The sequence below is a fragment of the Penaeus japonicus genome, unplaced genomic scaffold (genome assembly GCF_977035675.1).
Source record: "Penaeus japonicus unplaced genomic scaffold, GWHDUDI00000001_assembly GWHDUDI00000026, whole genome shotgun sequence".
Lineage (NCBI taxonomy): Eukaryota > Metazoa > Arthropoda > Malacostraca > Decapoda > Penaeidae > Penaeus > Penaeus japonicus.
In genome coordinates, this window is record NW_028234428.1 from 26,462,292 (window position 1) to 26,474,791 (window position 12,500).

The 12,500-nt window shown below is 36.0% G+C and overlaps 2 protein-coding genes across 2 annotated transcripts in view; one reads left to right on the forward strand and one right to left on the reverse strand.

The window, feature by feature from the left end:
- LOC122249413 (uncharacterized) overlaps nucleotides 1-7,454 on the reverse strand; it is a 25,886-nt gene extending 18,432 nt beyond the window's left edge. The window contains exons 1-8 of the mRNA XM_086552392.1: nucleotides 7,177-7,454; nucleotides 6,515-6,688; nucleotides 5,557-5,629; nucleotides 3,616-4,310; nucleotides 3,336-3,462; nucleotides 2,989-3,164; nucleotides 2,532-2,624; nucleotides 445-585 (exon numbers count right to left, since the gene is read on the reverse strand). Of these exons, the coding sequence (XP_086408518.1) occupies nucleotides 445-585; nucleotides 2,532-2,624; nucleotides 2,989-3,164; nucleotides 3,336-3,462; nucleotides 3,616-4,310; nucleotides 5,557-5,629; nucleotides 6,515-6,649 (1,440 nt within the window). The 5' untranslated portion in view covers nucleotides 6,650-6,688; nucleotides 7,177-7,454. The remainder of the gene's footprint in view (nucleotides 1-444; nucleotides 586-2,531; nucleotides 2,625-2,988; nucleotides 3,165-3,335; nucleotides 3,463-3,615; nucleotides 4,311-5,556; nucleotides 5,630-6,514; nucleotides 6,689-7,176) is intronic.
- A 202-nt stretch (nucleotides 7,455-7,656) lies between these two features.
- Nucleotides 7,657-12,500, forward strand: part of LOC122249412 (uncharacterized) — an 11,933-nt gene continuing 7,089 nt past the window's right edge. Inside the window, exons 1-2 of the mRNA XM_086552209.1 lie at nucleotides 7,657-7,684; nucleotides 12,212-12,500. The exon at nucleotides 12,212-12,500 is cut by the window's right edge and continues 2,526 nt beyond it. Of these exons, the coding sequence (XP_086408335.1) occupies nucleotides 12,219-12,500 (282 nt within the window). The 5' untranslated portion in view covers nucleotides 7,657-7,684; nucleotides 12,212-12,218. The remainder of the gene's footprint in view (nucleotides 7,685-12,211) is intronic.

Sequence of the window (12,500 nt, forward strand, 5' to 3'; positions counted from 1 at the left end):
AGAGTAGTGTGGCTGTAGCTTAGATGTAGTTTCAAATTTCAGTTTTCTTTTTTAATCTCTGAATCACTTCCAATTTTCATTCAAAACCTTAGAATCAGATTCAACCTTCATCTCAAAATTATAAAAGTTTACAACCTAAATCCTTTGACCCATTCACATAGGATGACAAAATATCACATCATGGGAATATTTTGCTCCCAACATATGACATCTTATCACATCATGATCTCTCCCTCAAAACAGATATTTTACAGTTACATAGGCATATACTCATTGGAGTTCCATTTGTTTAGACAAAATTTTGTTCACTTGAGAAACTGTAAACAAATATGAAATTCTCCTTTTATCACCCCATTCAAGTGGGTAGGTAAAAAGTGCCCTGAGAGGTGCGTGTGTCACTGCACCAGGAAAGATTTTGCAGGATTAGACAAATATAAGTTTTTAAGAAGCAATTTCAAACCTTACCTCCAGGAGTTTGGCATCTTCTGTAGGACTCAGCACATTGATGTCAACAACCCCTGAACCGACACTGCTATAGGCATCAGTCTGGGAGAGTAGGTCCTGGGTGGCATCAGCAAGATTGCACTGCAAGAGACATTTTTGAAGTAATATGTAAAAATATTGTTTATTCAGCAACATTTTCAACAGTGAAACCAATGTAACACATGTTGTCTATCAGCAATTTTAAATTATAGAAATGGGCTATGTTTACAAGTGATAGTTTCTCAATGTTAAAATAAGATACAGATCTGTACAAAGCATTACAACTGAAGAGTATATTCCTTATGCCCTTTCTCTAGTAAGAAAATAATGACAGAGTTAACCCGTTCCCGACGGGGCCAATCCGGCTTAAATAGACCAAAATTCCGGGTCTCTTGAATGCATAAGCCTAACGCGTCGGGATTCTCGGTCACACTGGCCGCGAGCGCTGGCTCATCCTGTGCCCCGGGCTGGACAAAGTAACGCGTCCCCGTCGTGTAGCCCAAAAACCACTAGACGTGTTATCTTGTCATCCGTCGTTAACGGGTTAAAGGATCTAGTTTCACCTCTAAAAGCTGCAACAGTTTCAGCATGTCAGTCCCCCAGCCACATTTAAGATATGATTTTTCCAGTTTCACCAAAGGCAGATTTACTCTTTGGTATTTCATGAGCTTCTTAGATTTAAACACCAGAATATGTATATTTCATTGCCACTAATTAAATACAGACTGCACAGTTAACCCTTTGATGATGGTGCGTCACACTTGTGTGACACGGCTAAATGCCCGATGACGGGGCGACGCACCAGTGTGACGTTCCCGATGCAATATTGCATAGGCCAGGCGTAGGGGGTTTCCACTTATTGCTGGTCCCATCGGGATAAGGTTAAGCACCAAATTTGAATAAATTCATGAAAATATTGTTGCAGTTACCCCTCAATAGGAAGGAAAATGTAATAGCCTTACATGCTTATAAAACACCCATGTGTAAAACATGTAAACATTACACAAATATAGCATAACTTATAAAGTTTCTTCTTAAAATACAATGAAATATTTATGTAGATGTATGAATAGTAAAAAGACAATAATAAATCATGAGGAAACATAAAACTGAGGCTGAGGGAGAGGAGGGCCTCAAAGTGGTATACAGAGATGGGACTTATATAGTGAGTGTGGCAGGAGAAAATGTAAAAAATAAAAGAAAAGAAAAAGAAAAAAAGAAAAAGAAAAAATTAAAAGAAAGAAAGAAAGAGATATAAAGCAATAAAGAACATGTTTTGTCATAAGAAAAACAGTGGAATATCTATTTAGCTGCATAAATAGTAAAAAGAAAATGCTATACCATCAGGCTACTATACTGTATGTTACATAAGAGTATGGTGTGGGGAAGGGGTATGGTTGAGATACAATACCAGAATTACTATTTCACACTCATTATGTTTAAATCATAAAGAAAAATTAAAAGAGACAGGGAGCACAGCTGAGGGAGAAGAGAGCCTCCAAGGGGCACGGTAATATGAGGCTAATATTGTGGGTGTGGATGGAGGAAACTTTCTAAACAGTACTAGAATTTTTTGTATACTCCATACATCCCATTCATAATGAAAAAAAAAATGCATGAAAAAATCACTACAGCTTTTGACAGGCCTTCCACGATTTTGACAGACATGACAGACACAGCTGCTCGGGTTCCGCAATGATCGTGGTGGATAGGAGTTTAGCAGTTAACCCCTTAACACCAGATGATGTGATGTTCATGTCATGGCTTGGCAGGAAGACCAGCCAAGCCATGATGAATTTCATGACGAGACATGAAGATCTCATCACAGCTTTGTCTGGCCTTCACAATGAGTGATCAGGTCTGTGAGTAGCTTCTGGTCTCTGTCTCAGGGTACAACCTCAGGGTGCTAGGCCCTTACACTGTGAAATGACCAAGCACAGCCTAATTACCCCCATCATTAACAGATTTAAAAAAGAAGAAAAAAAGGGAAATGAAATCCACTTTTTACAACAAAAAGGAAGTGAGAAAGAAGGAAATGTTACTCTTACCTGCTGGGTATGCACACTGGATAATGTCCCATCCCTTACGCGAAGAATCACAATCTCTTTGTTTAGCTTTGATACTGGTCTCATTTCTAGCACCTGAAATCAATGGAAATGAAGTTCATTATCTCTCTGTCTTTTCTTCATAAACTCTGTTTAATCCATTCATGTCAAATGGGAATATTTCGCTCCAGTCAGATGACATCCTATCATGTTATGATCTCTCCCTCTAAATACATGTTTTACATAGTTACGTATGTATATACTCATTGCTCTGAGAGCCGCAGTGGGAATCACGCTGGGACAGATGTCACACGTAGAGTTTGTGTGCACATGTTATCTTCACAGCTTATGGATCCTTTATGATCCATAAGCATATAAAGTAAAAATCACACACACAGACACACACACAAAGTGACTCACTCTCTCTCTCCTTAACAGGTAAACATGTCACTACACTGACCTGACAAAACAAAGAGAAGTGCATATCATGATTCACTTCAGCTATTGTTGCTTCACCAAATTCAAACTCATTCTCTGCATTCTGGCCCTGTCCGTTGTCCTGCTGCTTATCACTGCAGAGATGTTTCACTTGGTTCCACCATTGGCGTAGGTGAAGCACATGATTGCGGTCCACATCTGTGTCAAAATATGGGAGGGTCAACAATTGGGCAAAACTGGACAGATTCTATTGCAAAAGATTCCATAAATCTTTCCATCTCTTTCAATAGAGCAAATATGAACTTCATGCATTGCTAAGAAAGGTTCAGGATATATGATTAAGTGAAACAAAGAAATAAAATATGATACCTGTTAGAGCATATGAATTACTATGTGTAACTGTTGTAACAGTATCTCCATCAAAATTGAACTTGACAATCTGACTGGCAGAGTAGACTTTTCCATGTACTTTGTTCTCTACTTGATATAGTTCCGTCTGTGTGAAAATAACATTATGAATAAAAATATTTCTTATGCAAGGCTTACATGCCACAAAGCATTATATATTTGAAAAGCAAATTTATTCTCAATATATGGTATCAACAAACTTACAAAGCTAAAGAATGAACATGACATCCATTTGACTTACAAACATATCACGAACAAGGATGACATCCCCACTTGCAATTCCCCCGGGAAGATCTCCAAGGGGTTTGTTGGACACTTTGTCGTTGATAAAGACATGCAGCAGTAGATCTGGCCGCTGGCTTCCTTCATGGAGGCATGAGGGATCCACTAGGCCTAGGAGCATGTGATGTGACTGGCGGGCAGTCAATGTGGGGGGCTTGACCACCTCATTCACCACAGCAAACAGGTCAAACTTCAAGCCAATCTTCAAGGAGTTGATGGTCTCAAACTTCCTGGGTTTCTGCTTGTTGCGTGGTTTGGCATTCACTAACAATCTATTGTGCCTGTTATCATTGGAGGGTCCCACGGCTGAGCTGCGGAGTTCAGGAATGGCTAACTGTGACGGATAACTGCGTTCAGGAGAAGCAACACTCATCGCATTAACCTGCCCTTGCATCGGGGTCTGAGCCGGAGGATGGAACTCTGTGACTACAATGACCTGTGCCTCACTCATTCCTACACCTCCAATCCGCAGGCAGTTGGCACACCAGCCTTCCCCAGTGCCGCAGGCCGGGAACTTGCCAATGCTTCCTTTTGTAAATATGACCCACTGCTTGGGGGAGCTTCCCACACTCTTCAAGATGTCTTCTACCTTGTGGGCATATGTACCATACACAATAACATCCACTTGCTTCCCTTCTGTTCCGTCAGTCAGAACTGGAACCAAAGAAAATTACAAATGATGAAATTCTTTATATAGGATTTCATATATTCTCAGAAAAACATAAATCTAAAAAATACATATATACTTCCTGAAATCCTTTACTGGAATACTGTTTATACTGAAAAAGAAGATAAATAAGAAATTGTGCAAAATTAAAACCAAATGAGAAATCAAAACAGTAATGGGGAAAAAAACTAAAATCCTAAAATAAGGAATCAAATAGAAGAACAGTGAAATCCATAATATAACATACATTCTTTACTCTAATTATCATTGATGATATCAAGTAGTCACTTATTCCTACTAACCACCAAACCCTAATACAGGAATCTTTATCTTGCGTGGAAATCATCTTCCTAAATCTCTGCAAGAAATCCACATAAAAATCAACAAGTAAATCATGTCAAATACCCATGTGCACATTTTACTAAATACCACCTCTCTTTGTATGTACAGGTACTATCATATATACAGAGACATCTATTTTGCCTGGAGTGCATGGTGGATGGAGGAGTTTTGAAGTGGAAGCAGGAGTGGAAGCTAATGAGACTAGATGCATTATGGAGTTCTTGATATCTTTTGCCATAAGTGTTTACATAGCCACAGTTATAATATATTTTTTGTATGTGGCAGGGAGGAGGTAAACCAATGCCATGATTAAAATAAAAATTAAGGAAGAGTCGGTCAACGGATGCATCATGCCAGTCATTAAAACAGCCACTCACAGAGCTTTTTTTAAACCTGCCCAATGGGTCAAATCAAAATTAATAAGCATCATTAAATTCAATAAACCTTCACCTCATAATAATATTATAAAATAATCATAATAATGATAATGATAATGATAATAATAATAATCATTATCAATATCCTAATAATTATAATAACACTAATAATAATAATAATAATAATAATAATAATAATAACAACATATAGTAACACATAACAACACTGTTTGCAGATACAACAATAATAACAATAAAAATAATAATAATAATCATAATAAAACTAATAATAATTATAATAGAATAATAATAACCAAAATAACAACTATCATCTTTTATAACAATAATAATATTAATAATAATAATAATAATAATAATAATAATAATAATAATGATAATCATAATAATGATGATAATCATAATAATAATAATAATAATAATAATAATAATAATAATAATAATAATAATCATAAAATAATAAAAGCAGGATCAAGAAAAGAACAGCAATGCTCACCTTCTCTGAGGATCAGCCTCTTCTTGACAACTCCTTTGCGAACAACTTTTTCGAAAGTATCTTGCAATGCACCCTGTTGAGAAAGTGGGCAACAATAGCAATAATAGAACTCATATCAAGCACAAGCAAGCAAGCAAGAAATAAGAAAAGAAAAGAAAAGAAAAAGAAAATAACAATAATAATTACAGTGATAAATGTAAAAAATATAACAACAATAATAATAACAATACCACTAATAATAATACAGATAACAATAAAAAAATAGTAATAATAATGACAAGTTATTAATTTTAAATTGTTTTAAATAATCTCATCATAAATCAAATAACCTTTGAATTTTAATTTGCAACAGCTATCATAAATGTATTGTTGTATCCCTTCCATGTACTGTTTATTTTACACTATCCATATGTGTATGTTCAACATTGAAAGTGTACTATAATAAAGAAAAAAAGAGTAATAGTAATAGCTACAACAACTACTACTACTGTGGTTATTACTATTAATAATATCAATAACTATTATCAAGTAAGAAATAATAATAATATACATTATAGTAGATGATGATGATGATGATGATGATGATGATGATGATGATGATGATGATGATGATGATGATGATGATGATGATGATGATGATGATGATGATGATGATGATAATGATAATGATAATGATAATGATAATGATAATGATAATGATGATGATGATGATGATGATGATGATGATGATGATGATGATGATGATGATGATGATGATGATGATAATAATGATGGTGGTGGTTACCATTTACAAAATAACAATACTGATGGTGACAATTTATAACAATAGTAACAACAACAATAAGGTTATTACTCCTATAATTACCTGGACACCTACCAAAACAACATAAAATAATAATATTAATCAAAATCATTATCAATAAACTTGAATGATTAACACACAATCAGATTTACCAACCAGAACAAATGTGTTTACAGGTTGTACTCCAACTGCACTTCTGTCCATTAGAAGCTGAGTGTAACCAGTAGGCACAAGTGTACTAACACTTTGTACATTCAGCTGGGAAGCACTCGCATGCCGCACCACCTCCATCTTTAAGACTTTCCTAAGACCACTTATTTATCTGTGGTACTGGAAATAGAAGAAATAATCGTTATATTCATAGTCACAATCTGAAAGTAAGTATACATTCATTGCTATCCATGGTACTGTTAACTGAAGACTAATAAAGCTCAGCTAATGAATATACCAATATTTAGAACTATTTAAATTAGTCACATAATTAAGCCTTGTATAAAAGCTGTCAAATTATTCTCAAGATTGTCTAACACAGATTCAAAGTGACTCTATGTATCCAGTGTAAGATGCCTTTACATGAAACAAAATCCTTCAATTTAATAACCTAAAACAGTGATATTGTGTCTTTTAATGCTCAATTGGTGATTCCATAATAAATTATTCAGAATAATGATAACCATGTCGTATTGTAATTTCATGTGTATCCATCTTATCAGGACTTAAATACTTACAACCTATATCAATTCAGTAACTTAAAACATCAAAGAAGCAACCTCACATCAAAATAACAAAGCACTTTTTATCAGACAACAACAACTAACCAACACTAAAAAAGATTCAACTTTTCGACCGTAAACAATAACAGAGACGAAGCTTTCCAGTCAACATGACCCAACACGAAGCTTTTCAAATACAATGAGACTATTTCTGTGTCTACTCGTCGGTGTCAAGTCCTTCTTACACATACTTTTCTTCAATCTCCCTAATTTCGATCAGTGACATGTCTTGATATGAGTTTTCGGCGTTCACTTCGGAGGAAAATCGTCTGTGACATTTCAAAATCTTTTCTCCTTTTTCGCGTCCACCTCCATGTAAACAAACAGTTAAGCGTCTATGTTAGGAAACCAGTTTTAAAGCTTTTAAATATAGATGAAAGCAAAAGAAGGTTTAATGGTATATGAATACTTAAACAATATATAGCTTTTATGTCTTAGTGTTACTGATGGATTTATCATGATAATTCAAATAGACAATTAAACTCTCAATTGCTTTCCCACACCAAACAGGCTAGTTCTACGCCATTTGCCTTCTTTGTTGCCGTATCTTTCCGTAAGTAAGCTCAAATCCGTCGATTTTATCCCTTCCTGAACTCCCTCCGGCCTCGGGGCTGAGTCCCAACCACCAGGATGCATGCATGACGAGTGTCCGAGCCCGCAATTCGGCCATTAGGTCATCCCGTGACGTATAGACTCACTTTTAGCTTTGAGGCCCGGCGCTGGCACGGCCATGGAGGGCGATCGAGCCTACACGAGCCAGCGCGGAATCGCATGGGCGCGAAAGGGCGACGGAGGGATTTTTTTTTTCTTTTGGATTCTCATGAGGGTGTGGGTGGGTTGTAGGAGGTGGGGGTGGTTTGATGTAGGGAGGCTTAGGTTGCTAGGGAGGGAAGGAGTTGTATTTTTTTTTCTTATTGTTTGTATTGTTCTGGTGAATAGATAGATTTTTTTTTATTTGTAATTATGTGAAAGCGGTTTGAGGACGGAAGATCGGATACACAATACACATACACATGCACATGCACATACACACACACACACACACACACACACACACACACACACACACACACACACACACACACACACACACACACACACACACACACACACACACACACACACACACACACACACACACACAAATATAATAATGATAATGATATCGCACTCTCACTCACCAACTCATACTCTATATGTGTATGCTAATTTATATCTATAACTATGAATATCTATCTATATGTTTACCTATATATATATCGATATATCTATTTATAGATCCGTTTATCTATTTCTCTAAACAACTGTCTATATTTACGTATTTCTATCTTTCTATATATCTATCTATGAAAAGTGATCATGGGTTTGCATTAAAGTGCTGCTGCACGCCAGCTGTAACCAGTAGATGTGTATAACGAAGACCGGTTGATGTCAATTGCTAGTTTTCAGTTAGTTAAGATTGAAAGGGACCATTTTTACGATAATGGGGATTAGTAATCTTTTCTTCCCACACATAGCTTCTTACCTAATGGAGAGTCAAAACTCTTTTAAAGATCTATTAGTTTTTTATGCGGTCAATTTTTTCCCCCCGAAGTTTAGAGTGATAGTGGAGTGTCTTTCATAACTTGTTCAGGTCGTAATTTTTGAGCGGTGAAGATGGGATTAGTCTCATTTTATTAAAAGAAAAAAAAGAAGAAAAATAAATGTGGGTTGACTATGCCCCCCTTAATTAAAAAATCGATTCCATTCCTGTCCACGTAATAGCTTCTTAAAGTTTTCATTTTCGAAAACGTAATTAACGTTTTTTTTTATCACATTTCTCGCTTTTATGCGAATAAGTGAGCCAGAATTACAGAGTGGAACGGACGGGTCGAAACCAACCATGGTCTTTCTGAATGAAGTATGGTCAGCCTCCTCTTCATCAGTATGAAATTACGAGAAAAAACGTTAAACAAGACATTTACATTTGATAGTATACATTTACGTATATTTTTCATTGGTCATTATGCTGAATCTGGATGCAACAATTTGGAGTAATAGACTAGTTAAGTCAGATGGAGTTCAAGTAGAAGGGGAAATTAATTAAGGATAGCTAGATACCTAGATAAACAAATATATATAAAATAAAAAATAGGGGGGGGGGGCGTAACCAATTGAAATGGTCTTGTGGTAGTTGGTTGCACCTGAATTTAGTTGAGGGAGGTCAAGAGTTTGGGTCTTTGGTTAGGTTAGGAAGAGCCAACGTATTTAGTTTCCCAGTAGGTATGGACAGCACGCACCTTCTTTGCCAGCATGTATATCACGACGAAATAAATATTTACTCCGAAATTTAATTGATATACGAGATGAGGGGAATTACATACCATTTTCATTTGTTTTTATATTTTATATTTTTTCTGTTCTTCACTCTTTTATTCATACGTGATAGAGATCTCAAAGTTATATTGGAAGAAATAATTGATTCTATCTTTATTTTTTATTAAAATAGTTGAAAGTAATCTAAAAGTATAGAAGAAAAAATCAGGTGACTTCATACCTTTACTCAGGTCGTAATTTTTTGACCTATGAAGATGGGACTGCTCAAAAAGACAGTAGTTGGGGTTTATCTACCGCATTTTTTTCCGATTTCAGTCTTGTATTCATTTTACAGTTCTCCAGAATTGTGCATGCCTGTAAAAGTAATAACGTGCAATTTCTGTCATACTTTTCACTATTATTAGAAAGACTTAAACAAGCCAAAGAAATGAAATGAGTACGTCGTAGATTATCTTTGGGGTGTATTATATCATATTACCATATCCACAATATAGAACCATTGATAAAAAGTATGACAATCGTTTTTAGGCGATTTTATCGAATTCATAAACTCCTTCAAAGAATTGATAATGATTATAGGCCTCTATTTTTCTTGCGCATGTACCAACTTTAATTGGCTTAAGTAAGAGAAGAAAAGACGAGGGAACAAGTACATAAACTTATGTAGAATGCAAACAATTTCGCGTTTCGTTTAGGTTACCTTTCCTCTTGTGTTCCAGTTAGGAAAAAAAAAAGTTTTTTTCTTTTTTCTTTTTCTTTTTTACTCCTGGGAATATCCACAAACTGAGTTTCAGTAATGAATCACTCAAATTAATGATATATAGATATAGAAAAATACCGTAAGACGTAATTGTTTTACTTGCCCGTTTGATCAAATTTACCATGACTATGTTTTTCTCTCTTTTTTGAGAGGGTGGGATCTACTCAAGCTTATGAAAGAAAGTTTAAGACATAGTATTGCAAATAATGCATTAATCGGTATATCTCTAAATTGAAAAATATTGTACTGATTGGCATTATGAAGGCTGCCGGTATCCGTAATCTCTGTAAAACAATTTACATAAACAATAATACTGTAATAGGAAAATCAGTATCTCGACTTCTGAACTTCCGCGTAAAACTATGTTTATGATAAGACTATAAAACTATTTCCCAATTTTTTTAATAAGAAATAAAATCGGGATTAGAGAGATGAGCGACATTTCAAGTTCACCACCCAATGCCGCCCATGTATTATGTACGCACCCTGTACTTGCTTCGGATACAAGAGTCAAAGCTAGTGGTTCACGTATTAGCATAGCCAAGTGGTGACCTTTTATGTGGCGGGATATGTATCCGTGTTACCCCCCCCCCTCCTCTCTAGGTAGATAGATATGCATAGATTGATTTAGATTAACATTTACTCGTACATATATGTATGCATGTAAGTGGGTCTGTGAGGGAGTGAGAGCGATTGTGTGTGTGTTTGTGTGTGTGTGTGTGTGTATGTGTGTGTGTGTGTGTGTGTGTGTGTGTGTGTGTGTGTGTGTGTCTGTGTCTATGTCTCTGTCTCTGTCTGTATGCTAGATACAAGCAGCCAAACAAACCGTAATACAAAGCAAAGGAAGTGACGTGATAATAGAAAACGTTCGTGGGAAATAGTCCAAATGATCCGCCGAGGTTGTGTTAATTAACAAGTACGAACTTAAATGGCACAGGCTGGTGATTTACAAGTGCGGTGTGTGTAAATGTATAAAATTTTCCATGAATTTACGCTTTAATATATCGATACGCATTGATTGTCAACATTATCAACTGGGAATAAACTAGCTATTGTTTAATGTACTATACACTAAGTTTGTATTAGGTGAGGAATTTGTATCTGCATCGGTATAATGACAGAAGCATTTAATGGTTGTTTTATTTTTTCAAATTAGTTTTCAGAGAATAGATATGTAAATTGTTGTTTTTATGGTTATTATTTTATTTTCAATATCATTATTTATCTCATTATCATTGGCATTATTGTTATTATCATTAGTATTACTTTCAGTATTATTATCGTCATTACTATTATTATTATTATTATTATTATTATCATTATCATTATCATTATTATTATTGTTATTGTTATTATTACTATTACTAGAACAGTATTACTACTGCCTATTACTACTACTGCTGCAATTACAATTACTATTACTATTGCTATTATTATTTATTATTGTTAATATTGCTATTACTATTATCGGTATCATTACTGCTGTCATTGATATTACTGTTGTTAGTAGTAGTAGTAGTACTATCATTGTGATTATTATCATCATCATTATTATTATTGATATTATTGTCATTATTGTTGTTATTATAATTGATTTATTTTATCGCTATAATCATCATCATTATTATCACTGTGAATATAATTTTTACTGTTATAATTATTATTATCATTATTATTGTCATTATCATAGTCATCATTATTATCATATTAATTGTTATTACCATTACCTATGCTATCATTATTATTATTATTATTATTATTATTTCTACTACTGCTACTGTTGCTGCTGCTACTTTTACTATTGCTACTACTATTACTCTTACGACTACTACTATTTTCATCACCATCGGCATCAGTACTGTTGTTGACTTGATTGCCAGGATACACAGGCCACATCTATTTATTTCTACTGATCCTTCCCCGGCCGCGCAGGTACACCCTGACAGACCTCCCCGCCCCCTCCCCCCAACCCACAGTTGTTCAGCCCCGCCCTTCTTGTTGCAGGTATGTGATGAACAATGTGGTCGTGGAGGAAGCGAGCCGCGGCAGCCAGGGCCTGTCTCTCCCGTCGCTGGAGGAGCTCCCGACGGCGCCCGTGACCCCCGCCCACGTGACCCTGGGGGAGGCCAAGGCCGTGGTGACCCTGCAGGAGGCGGCGGGGAGCGAGACGATGGTGGCGCTGCAGGAGGCGGGCGAGAACGAGTCGCTCATCCTGTGCCCCCTGGAGGAGCCCGGGGGCGCGGGCGTGAGGCAGGGCCACGCCCACCACCACCTTCCCACGGGCGCCACGCTC